The sequence below is a fragment of the Solea solea genome, chromosome 2 (assembly GCF_958295425.1).
Source record: "Solea solea chromosome 2, fSolSol10.1, whole genome shotgun sequence".
Lineage (NCBI taxonomy): Eukaryota > Metazoa > Chordata > Actinopteri > Pleuronectiformes > Soleidae > Solea > Solea solea.
The window spans coordinates 34,032,585-34,051,358 of NC_081135.1; the positions used below are offsets into that span (position 1 = coordinate 34,032,585).

General features: G+C 42.1%; 1 protein-coding gene across 1 annotated transcript; it reads right to left on the minus strand.

Moving 5' to 3' along the window:
• Nucleotides 1-2,234: 2,234 nt before the first annotated feature.
• On the minus strand, nucleotides 2,235-18,574 carry pms1 (PMS1 homolog 1, mismatch repair system component). Its single transcript, XM_058654808.1, has 13 exons — nucleotides 18,480-18,574; nucleotides 17,502-17,645; nucleotides 17,250-17,432; nucleotides 16,854-16,956; nucleotides 16,554-16,717; nucleotides 13,103-13,219; nucleotides 10,970-11,092; nucleotides 10,744-10,890; nucleotides 8,971-9,743; nucleotides 5,808-6,251; nucleotides 4,819-4,949; nucleotides 3,178-3,338; nucleotides 2,235-3,091 (listed from the first exon to the last, which is right to left on the minus strand). Exons 2-13 carry the CDS (start codon nucleotides 17,631-17,633, stop codon nucleotides 2,891-2,893), a joined length of 2,679 nt encoding a protein of 892 aa, XP_058510791.1. The 5' UTR covers nucleotides 17,634-17,645; nucleotides 18,480-18,574; the 3' UTR covers nucleotides 2,235-2,890.
• Between the last annotated feature and the right edge of the window lie 200 nt (nucleotides 18,575-18,774).

An 18,774-nucleotide genomic window follows, 5' to 3' on the forward strand; every position in this document is an offset into this window, starting at 1 on the left:
TCCCTGCGGCGGGATTCAGTGACCATACAAAAAGGCGATGACTGAAAGCCCTGTGGGGGCAATTACTGTATGGATTACCATTATCCAAATGTGGTTAAATCAAAAAATCCACCTGTGCTGACAAAATTTCATTCACAGCATCCCTTTTCCTGACATACAGCTGCTTATCATTAGATCAGATCTACAAAATAAATCATAAGGGGATTTTATTTATGACTGGAAAAACTTATACTTCAATTCTTTTAGCGCCTCTGAATTCCTTCAGGTTATTATTTACAGCCTGACTGATTTTGTTGACCCCTGAACACCAGAAAACTCCACTAACAGACTAATGTCTTCAGGAAGTGGCACCACTACGAGTTAGCGCAGCATCAAGGATTTGAGACACTTTGTGGTTGAAATTACAGTGCAAATCTCTGAAGCATTTAATGCAGCCAGGGATAATATGCAAATATCTGTCAATACTAAAGGCTGAGCAGCTGGCACTAATTGGGAGGGGAGTGAATTATGGGTAGCAGTTGGCACGGCGCGCGCCTCCGGCTCCGAGCTTGCCAATACCCATTTCAGTGGTGCCACAATGAGGCTTAATGGCTGCGAGACACTCTGTGGACTGACATCGAGTCGGGGAGTCAGATGTCACTCTGCTGTTGTTAATGCAAGAACATACAAGTGACACTCCAACCAAAATATCAACGCAGCACTGTTGATTTCACTTCCATTTTCCACTGCTGTGGGTAAAAGACGTTAAGATTTCTGCTTATTTCTCCCAAACAACTCTGTATTAGTGGATGCAATACCTCGTCAAGGGCCATTTATACTCCATTTTTATCGGTTTTACATCCGTGCGTCACCACCCTACGTACCGCCGTGCGTCTTTTGCGTTGGTATGGACGTTATACGCCATTCTTCCTCTAGAGAGGAGTGTCGAGTAACAAGTTGCAGGCGTCGACAAGCATTTTTTTATTGTCCTTGATCAGAAATAGATTGAAAAGCAAGCGGGTTTTGTGGCGGTGGAATGTAAGACCAGTGAATGCAAGTCGTCAGAAATGGCATTTTCAATATTTCCGTATGTCCGCCGCAACTTTTGACAACTTGCTTTGCCGGATCGATGCTGGATTCAACCTGTCCAGAGTTCACTGCGCACTTTTAAATCGACAGAGATCGACCGATTTATCGTAAAATCTGATAACCACGAGTTTGTGAACAGGTGGAGAGGACGTTATTCCAGAACTGCCTGACCTCCGCACCCTTTGCTAACTTGCTTCGCCGGATAGCATGCGGAAACAAACCACAGTGCACCAGTGAGTGAAGCCGAGCGCTTGGCAGTCACTCTCCGTTTTCCAGCTGCAGGGATAAACCAGCGAGCTCTGGCAGCTGTTTTACAGTTGTTTCACTGCAACTGTTGGCTGCTTCTTGGCCGTTTTCCTGACTGATCGGACGATTGACTCTAAACTGCCCCTCGCACTACGACACACGAAATGAACACAAAGCATGGAAGCTAGGCTCTGTCCGTCTCCGTATTTTGCGCGGAGTATAACTGAGCTCCAGGAGGTCACGTGACCCGGTCCCCATGAACCGCCATGTTTGCAGCCTAAGATGTGGCAGAAAATGAACAAGACCGGATGCTGGATTCGCCCCCGGCGTGATCTTTACGAGTTTGCACACAGGTGGAGAGGACATTATTTTCCCGGACCTGCAGTGTCCTGACATCTTCAACTTCCTGATTAACATCTTACTCCAGAGAGTCACTGGATGTTTACAAGAGTCTGGAAAGAAACAAATGGACGATTTCTGGCTTTTTGACAAACAAGTCAACTCTGGGGTTTACCAGCTAAAAATAGCGCTGCTGTTGTTGTTGTTGTTGTTGTCACTGGAAGGGTCAGTGGAATGTAAATAATTGTGTTGTGTTATCGTTGCTGGGCAGACTTGTATGTCATGATTTACCGAGCGTTAACCACGAAATCCGTTGCTGGTGTTTGTTCCCATCGCGCCGCCTTCTTCTACTCAGCGATTCACTTCCACCGTCTCTCTTGTGAGGAAATAGAAATGATTTCACTTGGTTTAATACAGAAATGTTGCAACACTTTCATAGTTTGTGACTTTTATTCATTAATGGACCTGTTTATTGTCCTCATCAAGGCTTTCTGAGCCAGCTGAGGAATTCCCTTGTCTCGATCCTGTACTGTCTAAACGTTTAAAGGTACTGACAGAGATGAGTGGGAATCACAAAAATATGAAAAAAAATCTCTTTATTTTTATTCTCTGGTTGTCGCAACGATCATCATCAAGAGAAGAAAATGAAAACAAACCAGGTTTGCTTAAATGAGAAAGCTACACTACTGTGCTTGTGCAATAAAGGGATAATTCAGGGATTTTTGAAGTGCGACTGTATGAGGTGTTGACACATTATCAACTCACTTTCACTGATAACACGTCTGCCAGCAAAGACAGAGGGGAAATGGATTTCTGTCACTTAACAAAAGGCTCACTTCCAAAAATCTACATACACTTTTTACATAACACATGGATTGTTGATGCACTGCTGCCTCCATAAGTTAAATAAAATGTGTCACTTGAGTGTTTAACGTCCTTTGTCTGGATTTACTTTGATGTGACAAACTTACTAAAAGAGGCAGCAGTAGTCGACCAGCAGCTCTTGAGTCTCCACAAGCTAAAAACGATTTTCTCTATAGACTTTGGTGTGGCAGAGTGAGCAATTTACAAACTGAAGTCTGCAGTCTGAAAAGGACTGTGGCTGAAATCCGTTTCTCCTCGTTTCCCCACTGGCAGCCACGTTTTGGCCTATGGTGCGCACAGATCAACCAGCTGTATGTAAGACCCTGAGACTTAAACAAATGAACCTGAAACATTCCTCTGACGTGTTTACTTCTCACAGATCTAAAGGCTTCAGCAGAGCCCTGGCTTCCTGCTCTGTGGAGGGCACGTCAGACAGGTGCTGGAGAAACGGTTGTCCGTGGATGCAGGACCTGCTGTTCTCACCGAGCTGCTGTTCCATGCGCACAAGAGTTTCCTCCACATCCTCTCTGGACAGATTTGAGGGCAGCTGCCGGACGAGTCGCACCGCTTCACCCTGTGAGGGCCACAGAGCCACAATATAAATGCCTAATCAGACACAACTCAGCGCTACACTGATGGAATTCGTAAAATCAACCTCACTTGTAGGTAGTTTGTGACTTTAAGTGGCCGGCACTCTTGCACGGCCCTGGCCTTCCTGTGAACGACCGCAGTCAGGATCTCCCTGAGGTCGTCCACGCCGAGGAAAGGCACACAACCTGCCATGGCCGACACTTCCAGATGTCTCTCAGCCGACGTGACTCCTGGCCAAAACAAGCAGAAAACAAGGATTAATATACTCCAGACGCTACTACTATCTCCAGGAAAGAATAATAAATAAATATTGTGGTTTACGGCCGGATTGATGACCAAGTCAAACAAGCCAGGGGCCAAATGGAGTGTTAAATGACTAATAGAAGCCCCAGCAGACTGGAAGGAAGTTGTCTTGTAGGGTGGAAGAATGATGGCTTCTCATTTCATGAGGAAATACTACAAATCATGGACAATTTATATTTCTGATACATGACTTTGGATTTAAAAAATGAAAAATAAAAACTGGAGATGCAGATATTGAATATTTCTCTGCCGCTTGTGCAAGTACGTTCACGATGAAACAGCAACGGCTTCTTGTACGAACGTATGCTGCAGATTGACGTCGCATAAACGTACGTTTTTTTCTAGCAGAGATCGTGCAAAGCAGCCACCTGATAACACGGCGCTCCCTTCAATCCCACGCACACCCACTGAGGCAGCGAGTGCCAAATGAAAATTCCTAGAATTTCTTAAAGGGCAACCATTCTCATCACCTGCACGCTGGGGTACAAACCCACTGTGAGACCATGCTGCTGGGCAGAGAGCCAGTGTCAACCGAGGTGAACCGTTCTAGTAACAAAAACAAAACAGCCAACGTTCACAGGACACTGTCCCCATGATAATGGAGGAGCTGGCATTTCATTATTATTCATTCTGTTTTATTTATTTATTTATTCATTTTACTGACGTGGTGCTCCTGAGGATGGACACATTTTATGTGAAATTAATTCATATGCGATATATAGAGGATATTTATTTTTGTTTTGTTCTGTTTTGTTTGTTTCGTTCTCTTCCAGTAATGTGCCGTTTTCTTTAAACGCACTCAACTTCTATGACAGTGGAGGTTGCAGTAACCTTCTGCTCACTCTGGTTCTCTTAAACCTGGAGTGGAAGCGTAATTTATGTTATTGTTCAAACCTGTGTTTGTCCTTGTAATATTTCATGTCGGGGTAAAAAAAAAAAAAAAAAAAAGCTTTATTCAAGGCATTTTGTCTGAGTTTAACTCAAATTAGAACAAAAATAAAAGCAACAAAGCCAGTGGTGCCATAAGACTTGTTGCACAGTACTGATACAGATACTGTTTATATCATAAGAGAATGATCTATGTTTTGTTTTTCATTTCCTCTGTACTGGACTATAAGTCTGTTTAATAGTCAGAGTCAGGAGAACCTGCTAGTAATCCAGTTACCGGGGACTGGGCATTTGACATTTTCAAATGAACTATGGCATTTGTTAAACAAACCTGAAAAGACCTTTAAACAGCATGACTCATAAAATAAGAAATCCTTGTTTTCTGATTGATTGGGTGTTGTGTTCAGATCCATGTCGTACCATGGTGCCCTTTTGTACTACGCCGAGGACATGCCACACGTACTGAGACGCACGTAAACACTACATACTATACATACAGAATTATAGTCCACAACGTACCTGGTGTGAGTCTGATTTTGAACCCGTTAGCCACCAGCCTGGGATCAGAGAGAATCACCTGTCCGTTCAGCTCCGGCTTCTGTTTCTCCATGTCACACAGAGCGTCGGTATATTCAGCTCCTCCGAGAATTCTATCCAAGAGACAAAAACATGTGTGTTTATTTTCATACATGAGATGGGAATCGATAGAAGCGAAGCACAGGGTTGTGTTTGTCACGAGTCTCCAACGTAAACACACTATATGGACAGAAGTATTGGGACGCCTGACGATCACCCTTTTTGAAGCTATGACAGCTTCCACTCTTCTTGGAAGACTTTTCTCAGGATTTTCTATGAAGTGTGTCTATGTGAACTGGTGTCCATACATTCTGTGGAGCATTTATGAGGTCAGGACGAGAAGGCCTGGCTCGTAATCTCTGTTCCAGTTCATCCCCAAGGCGCTCGACGGGGTTGAGGTCAGGACTCAGTCGAGTTCCTCCACACCAAAGTCAAACAATGTCTTAAGAGCTGAAACAATTAATCGATGAATCGATTATTATACTAAATGATACGATTACTAAATTAATCAACAACTATTTGGATAATCGATTAATCGGTTCAAAGTTTTTTTTTCATGATTAAAACAAGATTTTGGATTGTTTAAGCTTCTTAAGTTAGATTTTTTAAGGTTTTCTGATATTTTATGGACCAAATGATCCATCGATTAATCGAGAAAATAATCCTTAGTTGCAGCTCTACATGTCTTTATAGTCCTTGTCCTTTGTGCACTGCAGCACAGTCATGTTGGAAAAGAAAAACTCAAACTGTCGCCACAAAGTTGGAAGCATAGCATCGTCCAAAAGGGGGTTGAGCCAAAGGCTGATTGATACACCTGAATTCAATCCTTAAGGTGTGGCCAAATACTTCTGTCCATATAGTGTGTGTACATTGAAGAAATTGGATGACTGTGCAGTTTCCCAAAAAGAAAACAAATGTGAGTGATACTTTACCCATCTGTTAGCTGTATGGGGTTCTGCAGACTCTCAGCTGGAAGTATATTATTCTCTAGAAGTCTCTTAAACAGCAAGGCTTCCTCCACTCGAAATGGGTTTAACAACATGAGCCTCCGACCACATAAAATGACCCAGGTGTTCTGAGAGGCCAGTCGATTTACAAGGTGGAGGCCCCGTGGCGCTGCGCTACTCTGGGACGAGAGGCGCTGGAGCTGCAGGCGCAGGGCCGCCATGCTGCAGGAGAGCGGCTGCGAGGGCTTAGGTTCGGCGTTCTTCATTTTCTTCTGGGGCTGTGCCGAGAAGAGCTCGTCCAGCAGCTGCTGGTTGGACGGCGGTGCTTTGCGTTTGTGGCTGCGCACATGGCTCTTTGAGGCGCTCACGTTGAGCTCTCTGGGAACATCAGCAGAGGCCATTTTGTTTCTTTGTTCCTGATCCTCGGACCTGCAGAGTTATCGTTTTACAAATTACATTAAGGGTTAAATCAGTTTTGACTTCAGATATCCACATTTGATGCTGACAGATGAGCTGTCAGGGTCCCGTTCTGTCTGATAAAAGCCATTTGCAGGGTCAGACGTGACCTCTGGACAATGTCCAGAGAACTGGATCTGGACATTCTCCGGAGTTTGAACTTCACATATGACTAAAGGCAGTAGGAGCGAGTGAGTGAGATGTATTCACAACAGCAGGGGAATGGAATGGTATATATAGTATATATATATATATATATACAGTGGTACAGGTGGACACAATGTATAAAAGGGTCGAGTAAGGTCCAGCTGTTTGCTCGATGGCTGAATTTTGGTTTGGTAATTGGTTTTAAAAAATTGTAAATGCTGTTCTGATGAGAGGAATTCAGGGTGGTTCGATAAAGCAGTGTTACCTCTAAAAAAGACAATAATTCATCTAAAACGATATTTTGACACACATTTTGTCCTTATTGCGATTTCGATACAATCTGGATTCATTCTTTAGCCTGAGTGCAAATGTAAATGCACAACACACACACACACACACAGGCAAAGGTACTTGATGCACACTGACACACAGAAGACGGCCACACCGGCTCCTCTGTCACGGTCAGTTAACCCGTAAACACACTTCTCTCCAAACGTCTGCGTGGACGTTAACGCGAACATTTTCTGGCGAAGCATAATTGCCGTATTATTTGCGTCTTTTAGCCGCTGCCTGTGCAGCACAGCTGCTCAGCTATCATGTGTTGCTGTCGACTTCTTGCGGCGTGTTCTAAAATAAGAATTTAGATTCCAAGTAACAACTCGTTCCTGTGGTACATGCAGGGAACATCATTGAGAATTCAATGTATATACAGTATGTACATATACTGTATGCTTTCCTCAGCAAAGTTGCCAACTCATGTTTCCACAGATCTTCATGTGTTAAGCATTAGGGCTTACACTTCAGCACCCCATTATTCAAATGACCTGTTTCAAGTATGATTCCTAGAAGTGGTGTGCCACTTAACAGTGGAAGTGAAAGGGGGCCAAGTACTTGCCACGTCTTATTCCACGTTTAAGACGGCAGCAGTGCAGCGAGGCAGGATTCTAAACAGATGTCTTTTTCCATAAACTCTCCCATACCTTATATAAGTCCCCGAGTTGTGCTGATACATATTTTCCAACCTTGCAATTATTTTAAATCGCTATGTCGTAATCTAACATAATTGGTGTCGTATACACTGGAAAGCCGTTATTCCGTGACGCTCGCCTAGTTTGTGCTTTCTTTTTTTTTACTGACGTGCCCGTGTGCAACTGGAGCACTTTAACAACACACAACTGTCAACATTTTTACCCTTTTACCTATTTCATTACCCGCTTTTATGCAGTCGACCAGCTGTGTGTGAGTGGACACGCTATTCCGACCCAAAAACGCACAGTCATCTGATCACTGTATCACTGTTGTGTTTGTCATTTTCTCCTGTCGTTACCTTCGTGAATGTAAATCCTTTCACTCTGAAGGAGGCAGGGGTCAAGCACAAATACTCATTCAACCCCGCCCCCCCCACCCCCCCCCTCTGCTCTGTGCCAACTCTGGTCTTGACAGGCCAACTATGTGTCACCCCTGACAACACTTATGCAGTGAGAGGAGGTGAGGATTTTTTAAACGGACTAGGAGACTCGTTTAAACCTAGAAACAGGGCGTTCAGATGGGAAATGTTTACATTTAGGTTCCCTGATTACAAATTATTGTATCAAAGCTGCAGGTTATTAAAATACTAACATTTTTAGTGTGTCCTGAGCTCCTGAGGTTTTATTGCGTTCATTGTCCGACTCTCTCATTTGTTTAGGTGTCTTTGCAGCACAGGAAGTTGTTCTGTTCAATGAATGGAGAGTAGTTGTAATCAAACAGCCAATAGGAGCGCTCGCTGTCTCTATACTGCCCTGTGATTGGTCAAAGCTTCAAGTGGACGGGACAGAATTTGCAAAGCAGAGCCCAGAGCAGGTGCACAAGTCTAGTTCTCCCTCTCAGACGACTAGATTTACAATATGTTGAAGGGTTATTATGAAATGACTGATCAATAACACCGATGAATCCTGCCAACCTATATTTAGAAACTACTGTAACCATGGGAAAACATTTTCAAATGGTTTAAAGCTGCAGTGCGTAACTTTTGGTGTATTCTGCCTCTGTTTGATCTTTGGGAAAAGATACAGTATAATATTATTTGTACGATTTTCTACACAAACAGGCTCTGTGAAGCGATGCCATAAGGGGAGCGTTTGTGTGTACCCACCTGCACTGCAGGGGCGGGAGGGGACAAGACCTAAACACTGCTATACGCGTGGAGCTGATCTGAGATGTGCAAACTCATTTGACAATGGTTTAAATCTATAAGGGACATTTGTTTATTATTTAAAGGTTACGCACTGCAGTTTCAATGTTGAACACATTTGAACTCAATTCTGCCCCAAGATGAACTGGACATGGGAGTTCTCTGGATAGACGGAACACTTTGGAAATACAGGAAATGTCAGCGTTAGTGACACCTGTTGTGCTGCAGGACACTATCGGCTCGTCTGTCAGGAAATTAGAAACACAGCTCATATCAACATAATTGCTCCCTCTCGCTCCCTCTCGCTCTCTGCCTTGCAAATAACAAGAAGTGGAAACAACTGCTTGGAAAGGTGAAGGTCTGGAAACTCACTTCTTCTGCTCTTCCTCCCTCAGATTTTTCCAGCTCTGTCGAACAGCGACACTGATGTCCTGCAGACCGGCTGTGGCTCCCTCCCCACGGACCTCAGCTCCGGTCTCTTTCTTGGACAGGGTGGCAGGTGACGGCGGTGCCCTCACTGCGCGGTTGCTGATCAGATCGTAGGCCATCAGCGTGTCCCGCTTCTCCGTTATGGCGTTGAACGTCTTTTTGTTTACGCTGCTTTGACTCTTGAACTCATCACCGTCAGACAGACTGTGCTTTGAGGGCTGAAGGATTCTCACAGGCTGCAGAGGTTCTCGCGACACCGGGTCGGTCACGGCCGTCCCGCGGCTCCAGTCCTCAGCTAATAACGTCTCCTTGCTTGTGTCCGTCGCTGACATTGCGTTCTGCTCAGCTGTGCCCTGGGATTTGCTTGCTGGGCCTGTTTCTGTCGTCTGAGTGCAGATCTGAGCCATTTCATTGTCATAAAGAGAAAAGTCAGATACAGGTATTTGGTTGACGATCCAGTCTTCTGCTACAGAGGAGGAAGAGCTGCTGTTGGAGGCCTGCTGGTGCAGTGAAGCATCAGCTGCGTTCCTGCATTTAGTGATAACACTGTCATTCGTCTTTGCACTTGGCTCAGGGACAACGTGGTTTGTCTGCAAAGGACTGGATGGCGAGGGACATATCTCGTGGTTGAGCTGCTTCTCGGCTGGGGGGTCACTGTCACACTGATAGCCATAGAGAGAAACCAGCAGCGCCTCCACTGCTGTCAGCACAGCCTCCTACATGCCAGACAGAAGACAATGCACAGAGTTTACTTTCCAATCACATCTTCTTGGCTACAGTTTTGTCCTATTCCCCCCCCAGTCATTGCCAAGTTTGACCAAATATACATTATATTCAGGGTTACACACACACGCACACTCATTTGTGCAGCATTCATAGTGAGGACACTCATAGACATCTGCAAACCCTCTGCAGTGGCTCTTTTTAGCTTTTCTTTCTTTCTTTCTTTCCTCTTATTTAGAGATCAAGACAATAAATAAAAGTGAACATTTTGTGCGCCGCATCCACAAAGTCTACGTCAAATGTTGTTTTGAAAAGGATCCGCGTACTGAATGACATAAAATCGAAACATTGCATTATTTATTTCAAAGCGGGTTACTTTTAATTTCATTCATTTTCCACAAACAATGGAAGGACTAGGTCTACATAATTATGTGTGTTATTAAAAGGTTGGGTATAAATTGTATAAATGTAGAGCTGCAACTAACGATTATTTTCATAATCGATTAATGTGATCGGTGTTCTCAAATGTCTTGTTTTGTCCACAAACAAAAACGATTTACTTTTAATGATTTCTTTGTTATCCAGAGCAAAGAAATGAAGCAAATATTCACATTTAAGAAGCTTAAACAATCAGAAATCTTGTTTTAATCATGGAAAAAGCTTCAAACCGATTAATCGATAATCAAAATAGTTGTCGATGAATTAAGTAATCGATTAATAATTTCAGCTCTACATAAATGCAACAAACTAACACTCCTTTACATATAGTATATTTGTTGTTATCTTATTTTTATGGGTCAAATGGGTTTTATGGCTGCAGATTAACTTTATTTGGGTGGAGAGGGGACAAAAATGACTCTTTTGAATGCCTAACCCTAACCTCAACCTCAACCTCAACCTATTTCTAACCCTAACCCTAAAACCAAGTCAAAATGACCTCACTCCCTACGGTACTGTCTGTTCAAGCCTGAACTCCATACTGTACACACTCACCTTGTTCTGAAGTAGCACCTGGGTCTTGTCCGGCGTCAGGTTGACGTCGATTGAAGAGGGCGGAACGGTAACTTTAAGCACAAGGGTTGGATAGCGATTTTGGGCTTGGTCCTCAGAATACTGAGCAGTGTAGTGCTGACGCAGCAGCTAATGTGCAAAAAAAAAAGTGTTACAATAGAAAAAAATGTGTATTTGTTGTATGGAAAACTGCAAGCGGTGATTCTACCTTCATTATATCTTTATGGTGGACGGGCCGGTTGTTGACAAATATGAAGGTTTTGTCGGGGTGAGATGAACTTGTAGAGGAGACATCGGCTTCAGGCTTTGGAAAATAGCCATCTAAAAAGATCTGGATGAAACGGAATAGAAACACAAGTCATTCATAAATCTGACAGCAGTAAAATATCCACAATGTAATGGATTCCAAATACAATGGAGCATTATTACATGACACAATTAAGATATATCAACCAGAGAGAGAGCGAGTGCCAGTGAGCAAACGCTTAACTTTCCTTGGCTCCAAAAAGTTTAAGAAGCCCCACTTGACAGTTGATGTCAAGAAAACTCGGCAGTGAAAAACCTTTGCATGCTGTTCCCTCGTGTATCGGCGTTCAGCCCTCACTGTGATCATGAGCTGATGTTACACATTTCTTTTTCTCACAGTTGCATCACATATAAATTTCAACCTTTAACCCTAGAATCCCACCAGAGGGAGTCCTCAAGAAACTCCGTCACCAAGGCAAGCTAGTAAGAAATGATGGAAAGCTGTTAATGTTCTACAGATTGCAGGCAGAGAACAGCTACGCTTTTTTCCCCCCACATGGCCCAAGGCTCATTATTAGCAGCACCGCACGCCAATGAAGTTATTAAATGAACTGCTGTTTCAGGTCACGGCACATATGCTTCTCTCTGTTTGTGCTCATTAGGGTCACTTTATGGGAGCACGAATGGCACCTCTGGCCCCCAAAGGGCCAAGGCTTTGTGTAGTCACGCTGCCAAAAAAACAGTGTCACGTTTTGTTTTTGAGCAGAGGAAACGGCTCTTACGACTCTCCCCGAGCAAGGCACTGGTGAAATTGTCAACCTGGCAACTCAGCTTTGGTCTTAGGGACAAAGAGAGGGAAAGTTCTCTTTCACTGCGAATAAGGGAGTACGGAGGAGAAGGTGAAGGGCTGTTCTCATAACCGCGCACAAAGGTCTAACAGCAAAATAACAACAACAAAGGGGGAAAATGAGAGAGAAACACGGTGGAAAGGGCTGCTCCATATCTGTCAAGCTTGATTAGTTGGGGGGGGGGCTGGCAGCAGGTATGAGCCACATGACACCTACCTTGACCAAGCAGAAAGTTGCCGCTCGACAGTAATTCAATTACAATCGGCGCAGCACAGCTTGGCTAACAAAGATAATTCCCTCTTCATCAGGAAAGAAAAGGGCAAAGAAATAGCTGGCCGGCCACCAGCTGACCACATTTACTGGCTTCAGACCAGGCGTTCCTGACGAGGTTATTAGCTCACTCCTCAAGAACAAAAATACTACATTAAATGTAGAGGCGACGGTTAAAATGAGACCTTTCTGAAACCAGCTAAACAATCACAAAACAAACGATTTACATATTTCTCATTTTTGTGGACAACTGGAACTTCCACAGCACAAAGTTGGTGTTATTTCAATCACATGTCCGTTTTTAAGTCAGGTCAAAGTGGCACGGGAACCGCAGCGGGGCGCAAATGTGTGTTCATGAGATGAGAGGGTGGGCTGTGTGTTCAATCAATATCGGCAGGTATTAGCTTTGAAATGTATTATTGGATATCGCTTAACACGCACAAGATCTGCCGATATGACCACTGACTAAAATAGTAGGCTGAATGAGCTGCTATGTCCTCCACTTCTGCAACATGTGTATGAAAAAATATTGTGTTCATTGCACTACAGAAGAAACTAAATGACCTCTGCAGTAAATACCGGTATTGGTTATCCGCTTCAAGCACTCCTGATACATCGGCATATCTGCAAAAAGTCCAATATTGTTTTTTTTAAGTAATTAAAACAAGCTTTCTGATTTTCCAGCCTTTTAAATGTGAATATTTTCTCATTTAATTTCCCCGTTTGACAAAAAAATGACTAATACTGAAAAATGCTGGTTTGTGGACATCGTTTTGAAGTTTGGGGAACATTTTTCCACATTTTCTGACACTTTATGGACCAAACGTTTAATCGAGAAAAGACTGATCGATTACAATACAGCAAAAATAACAGCTGACCAGGAATCCTGATATGACACACGCGTCAGCACAGTGGCGTCTTCTCAAAAACCTACAAATGAGTTTTCCTCTCATCACTGCGTTTTCCCCTCAACTAACCTCTGGTTGCTCTTGGTGATAGTGGCATGGGAGCAGGTTGGCAACAGCGCTGGGCCCCAGTGTCGCATGGAGGGCACTTCGGAGATCAGCCACCTTGGCCTTCTGCCAAACCACCACCTGCAACGATATGACACCAGTCGACTTCCATGAGTGCACACATGAGGCGAATCACACTGCATTAACACCTGTTAAGATAGTAACTGGGCCACCAAGCTGCCAATAAATCTGGAGTTCATGCGGTGTATAGTTGTTTGTTGAGTGATTCAGCAAATGATGGGACACAAAATGAAGTTTAAAATCAAAAAAAAGGTTTGGTTTTATCAGTCTGTGACAACCGTCAGGGCAGAAATAAGGACGATATCAGGATTTATTGGCAGAAAAAGACTAAGTAACAGCCTTTCATAGTTTCTGGCATGTGAAAGCCACCGTAGTTCCCTGAGTTATTCCTTCAGGTGTCACTAATTTGTGCACACTGGACACTTTTTTTTAAATAATTTAAACAAATCCTCAGAGTTTTCAGCTTCTTATATTTGGATATTTTCTGGTTCCTTTGTTCCATAAAAGAATGAAATCAGTAAAAGTAAATCATTTTGGTTTGTGGACAAAATAAGACCATGATTTTGAGGTTTGGGAAACACGGATCGACATTTTCTGGCCCAAACAAGTACTCGATTAATCGATAAGTTAATCGATTATGAAAATAATGGTTAGTTTCAGCCCTTCACCGGACCTTTACAAGACTTTTGCAGTGAAAATAGTTTAATCTTGGGCTGTAAAACAGCTGTGATTTATCAACCATTTGATTTTCTTCTATATTTAACTTGTGGACAAGACATAACACTTGAGTATGATGACATTTTGAGGTTTGGGGAAAAAGAATGATAGTTTTCACCAGTTTCTGATGTTTTTAAGAAACAAACAAGTAAACAAAAGTTTAACTGATGAGGAAAATCACAATTAGTTGAAGAACCAATTTATATCTGATTTTAGAAAATCACAAAAAAAGCACACTTTTAGGTCAAAATTATTCCTATAATGTGATTATACCATGATCATTATATAATTATATAATTATACAATACATTTGTTAGTTTAGAAATGAATATTACATAAGCATACATTTTTTTTAGTTTGGGTAAGAAAATACGGTATGATGACACCAATGAGTGCGCTTGTAGTATGTGTCTGCCAGTGAATACATCTACCAGGTGTTGATTTCTAAAAGCATGCACCCTGTTGCAGAGCATGTGTCAGCTATTGAATACACGATCCAGCGCATGTAAATGGATCACTCCTGTAAACATTTCTTGAAGAAGCTGTGAAACATGACACACGCCATATAGCAGCGTTGGAGATAAAGGATAGGGGCAAGCGAGTGCTGACTGCGCCGAATAGATTTACTACTATAACCTGACAACCTCCAACCTGATTTCTATGAATGCATAATATAGGGTGGTCGTGTGGCCCCTGTGTGACCCACATCTCCTATATGCTCTCTCTGTGTGTACAAACTGGCTGCAGCCTGAAACCGAATCTGGGGTTAAACCTGCAGCTGTGTTTTCAGCGACTTACTCAGCAGCCATATTTGTGTTTCGGGGGCACCTGACAGTGTGAAACGGTGCGAGGGAGGAAAATGTCAACTGCTCAGTAATTCTACTTCTGGTTAATCTGATATGGAGCCAATCGACAATAACTGGCTACTTTATTATGTACACCGCACACACAGTGCTTAACACATGTATTAGACCACAGCTGCCGTAAATGAACAGCATTGGTAATTATCAAAATCACTCTTTATGTTTCTCTAATGGTTAATAATACCCCAGAATGTAGACACTCTTAAACTGAAATGACACAGCACATTATTATTTCTCGATTACGATGTCAAATTATAGTTATTTACTTGCATTCCTGAACAGAAACATTAGTTTTAGTGGTATTCTTTACTGGCTACATGTGCACTCTGTTGTTTCTGTTGTGAAACAATTACTCGATCATTAATCGATTGTATTTTCATTATTAAAACAAGTTTTTCAATTTTTTCAGCCTCTTAAATGTGAATATTTTCTCGTTTCGAAACGAAACGAAATCATTAAAACTGAATCATTCTTGGTTTGTTTCCGAGTCTGAGAAACACTGATCAATATTTTCAGCCCTAGTTGTGTGCACATGATTTTGAGAGGCCTTTAATTAAGGACTTGAACTTTTCTGAAGCAGAACCAGCACAGACTCACTGACCCAAACACTTCCATGTTTGTCAGTCTGCTGTTTGAGTCTTAAACATCCACGTGTTGTTCCCACAAACCAAGGGAATACTTTTCCCATTAGGATCCTTGCCCACTTCATAGCTCACTGACACGCATTAGTACTGACAACAAAACAACAGGAGGCCGTGACATGGTGACGGTGTTAGGGTAATAATCCACCGAACTCCAATTTCGGCTTAACAGCTTTACACAATCGGCGTCAAATGCGTCAGCACAGAACCTTTGACTGTCAGCTGAGAGGAAAGTTTGTCTATCTATCTATCTATCTATCTATCTATCTATCAAAAAGTGTTAGAAAAAGTAGTGATGCTGAGGACCAAGCATTTGATGGAATCAGGTGCTAACGTGTAATTAAAGTTCATATGTGGACACTAATCTTAATAACATGCATGTAATCCTCTCAAAGTGCTTTCACACATACATTGTTGTATATTATTGTTACCAGAGATGCTGCCATAAATAAATACAGCACTATAGAACAGATACTAGAAGCTATAGAGGTTTCCTGCAGCAGTCATTTGAAGACAAATGAGGACACCTAGCGGTCGATGTGTGTGTGTGTGTGTGTGTGTGTGTGTGTCAGTGTAAATGTACTGTATGAACAGGATGTACTGTACATTATGTCACATGTCATGTTTTTCATTGGTTTAGTTTTATTAAGGCACTAATAAATGAAAACCATCAACCACTAAATATGTCCCATCTGTTATTCAGGACACTGTGGGATTTAAAGGACTAAAGTAAAAGCTTTGTTATATTTTCGACACGCTGATTTACGTCTGCTATCTTAAATCTCACAGAAGACAAAAGCGGAATATTATATTGCATATTATTTATTTCTCAGGGAATTTATTCTACTGTACTGTCTCATGTCCCATACTTCAGTATTTTTGTTCTCATTAATTGTGTCAACATGCTTGCTTTGAACAGTGTGACTTGTACAACTGATCTTTTGCTGGATCAAATCATTAACACATCGTGTCTGTATGAGTTGAATGCATCAGTGAGGAGTCGGAACTTTTCAACTGCCCAGACTCAAAGGAGAGGATTGATTAAAAGAACAAAAACTAAGAGGTGATTTTTAGTCTAAAAAAACTAAAAGACCAGCTACTTGGCTATTTGGTGATAGAATGATTCTACAAATACTTCACTCAGTTAAATTAAAGAAGCAACATATTCCTGACCTTATTGTGGACGAGTGTGAGTCTGAGTTCAGGTTTGATGATGGCATATGCCACAAGCAGGTCCTGCACTTTCTTCAGCTCCTCCTTGCACTTCTTGTTGGTGGAGTAGTATTGTCGTCTCACTGGGAGATTCTTAAAAAGCTTCAGTACGCTCACTGTTGTGCCTGTAAAACACACAAGAACAGTGTGAAAAAATAAGAAGAAAAAGAATAAGAGAAGGACAAATGCAACCAAGTATATAACGGACGAATGAATGAATGTAGAAAGAGAGAACAAGACTTATTAAATGCAGTACTTTACCTTGACCTAAGTGAGACGGCTTCTGAGAAACAATCTGCCCCGTGAAGTTAAGCACGTACTGGATGCTGATGTCATCCTCCGCCGTCTTTGTTGTGACAGACACCTGAAGGAAAACGGCACAAGACATCATATACAGTACATCACAGCCTGTAATAAAACTGGATGTACAGGATATTTATACATAAATACATAAAAAGTAATGCAGAAAACATAGATTAACATGTTCAACTTGCTTTAAATCGTCATTATAAGATGATATTGTCATGAGAATGGCTATAAAATAATCATCCACCTGTAAAATAATTGGGATTGTTTTCCCCCAGAAGCTATCATTAGGGTTCCACAGGTAACAGAAATGTTATGTTAATTAAAATAACAAACTAAAATGCTCATCACCTCGGCCACAGCACAAACGGAGCCCAGTGCTTCTCCTCTGAAGCCGTAGGTTTGCAGACGCTCCAGGTCGTCATGGCTGCAGATCTTTGACGTAAAATGTCTCACGGCCATCACAGGAGTATCAGCAGCTTTGATTCCGAGGCCATTGTCGCGTACCTCTATGCGGTCCAAACCATAATTATCCTGCAACAGGAGAGTAACAGTAAACCAACAACATTGTTGCTGCCAAAATCTGTAAGATGGACACTGTACCAGTTTAACGTCAATGCTGGAAGCCCCGGCATCCAGAGAGTTTTCCAACAATTCTTTCAAAACGTTTACCACTGACGTGATGACCTGTGAGCTCGAAAGCAGCCGCACCGTGTCTGGAGGCAACTGCTTCATGATTGCTGGCACCTGTGGGAGAAAAGTCAGGTTTTAGTTTGAGTCTGACAAATGCTGCTGTGGGTGGATTCACTGCAAATCAATTTCAGTGAAATATTAAACTATCCCTGCACCGTTAAGTCACACTGTAACTCTTTTTGTCGTCTTTATTTGTCACGACACAGAGTCATGCAAAACCCACAGTGAAATTCCTTGAAAGTGATTCTGAACATCACGTGTCCCATCATACCCTGTGGATCGGACCCTAATATAAATAGAGATAAAAACATTAATTCATGGCTTTTGGTCATATAAAATATTTAATGAATACAAATACATGTTGGCGTGACCTGTAGCCTCCAAATCTACACTTACACTACACAGAATTCCCAATTACGTAATTAGTAGCACAAGTACAATAGATAAGAAGAAAATCCTTTATTCCCACTGAATTTGCAATGTTAGAGCAGCAGACAAGGTAATTGATAGTAAACATGCAAAATATTAAATATTAGACACAATAAAAGCAGAATATCGATAATATCAACAGTGTTTAACCCAAATATAAACAACATGGACATATTATGTGCAGATGGAATTATAGGATGCTTGCATATTGTTTTCACGGATTAAAAGGAGATAAATACTCAGTCACGTGATATATTAACATGTTATATGACAGTTATGAGCCAGTGTATATTAGCCATTTATTTGGAATGAACAGGAGAAACGTTTGCTAACTTAAACGGGTCACGTCGGCTCTTTGAACTCAATTTAAAAGTCTAACACCGTGATTGCGTTTAAAACTTACGTGGCGACTTGTGACCGTATATAAAAGTATACGTTAATATTGTGAATAATACTGACTTGCAAGTGTCGCCTTCACTTTATTCCCAGAGTCCAGAACACTTCCATCAACAACAACAGACACTACATCAGTGTGGCGGAAACCACGTGATTCCCGCCCCCTTTTTAACTTGCTTATTGGTTAGAAGTGGCACGAAGGCGGGTTCGCGAGAACGTGTGGATTAATTTCGTCCCGGGTAAAAACTTACAGGTATAACATTTACTCAGGCAACATTGGACACGTGTCTTTCAGGAGCATGACATGGTTTTGATTTGGCGAAGCTAAATGAATTAGGCTCTAACTAAACTGAATATG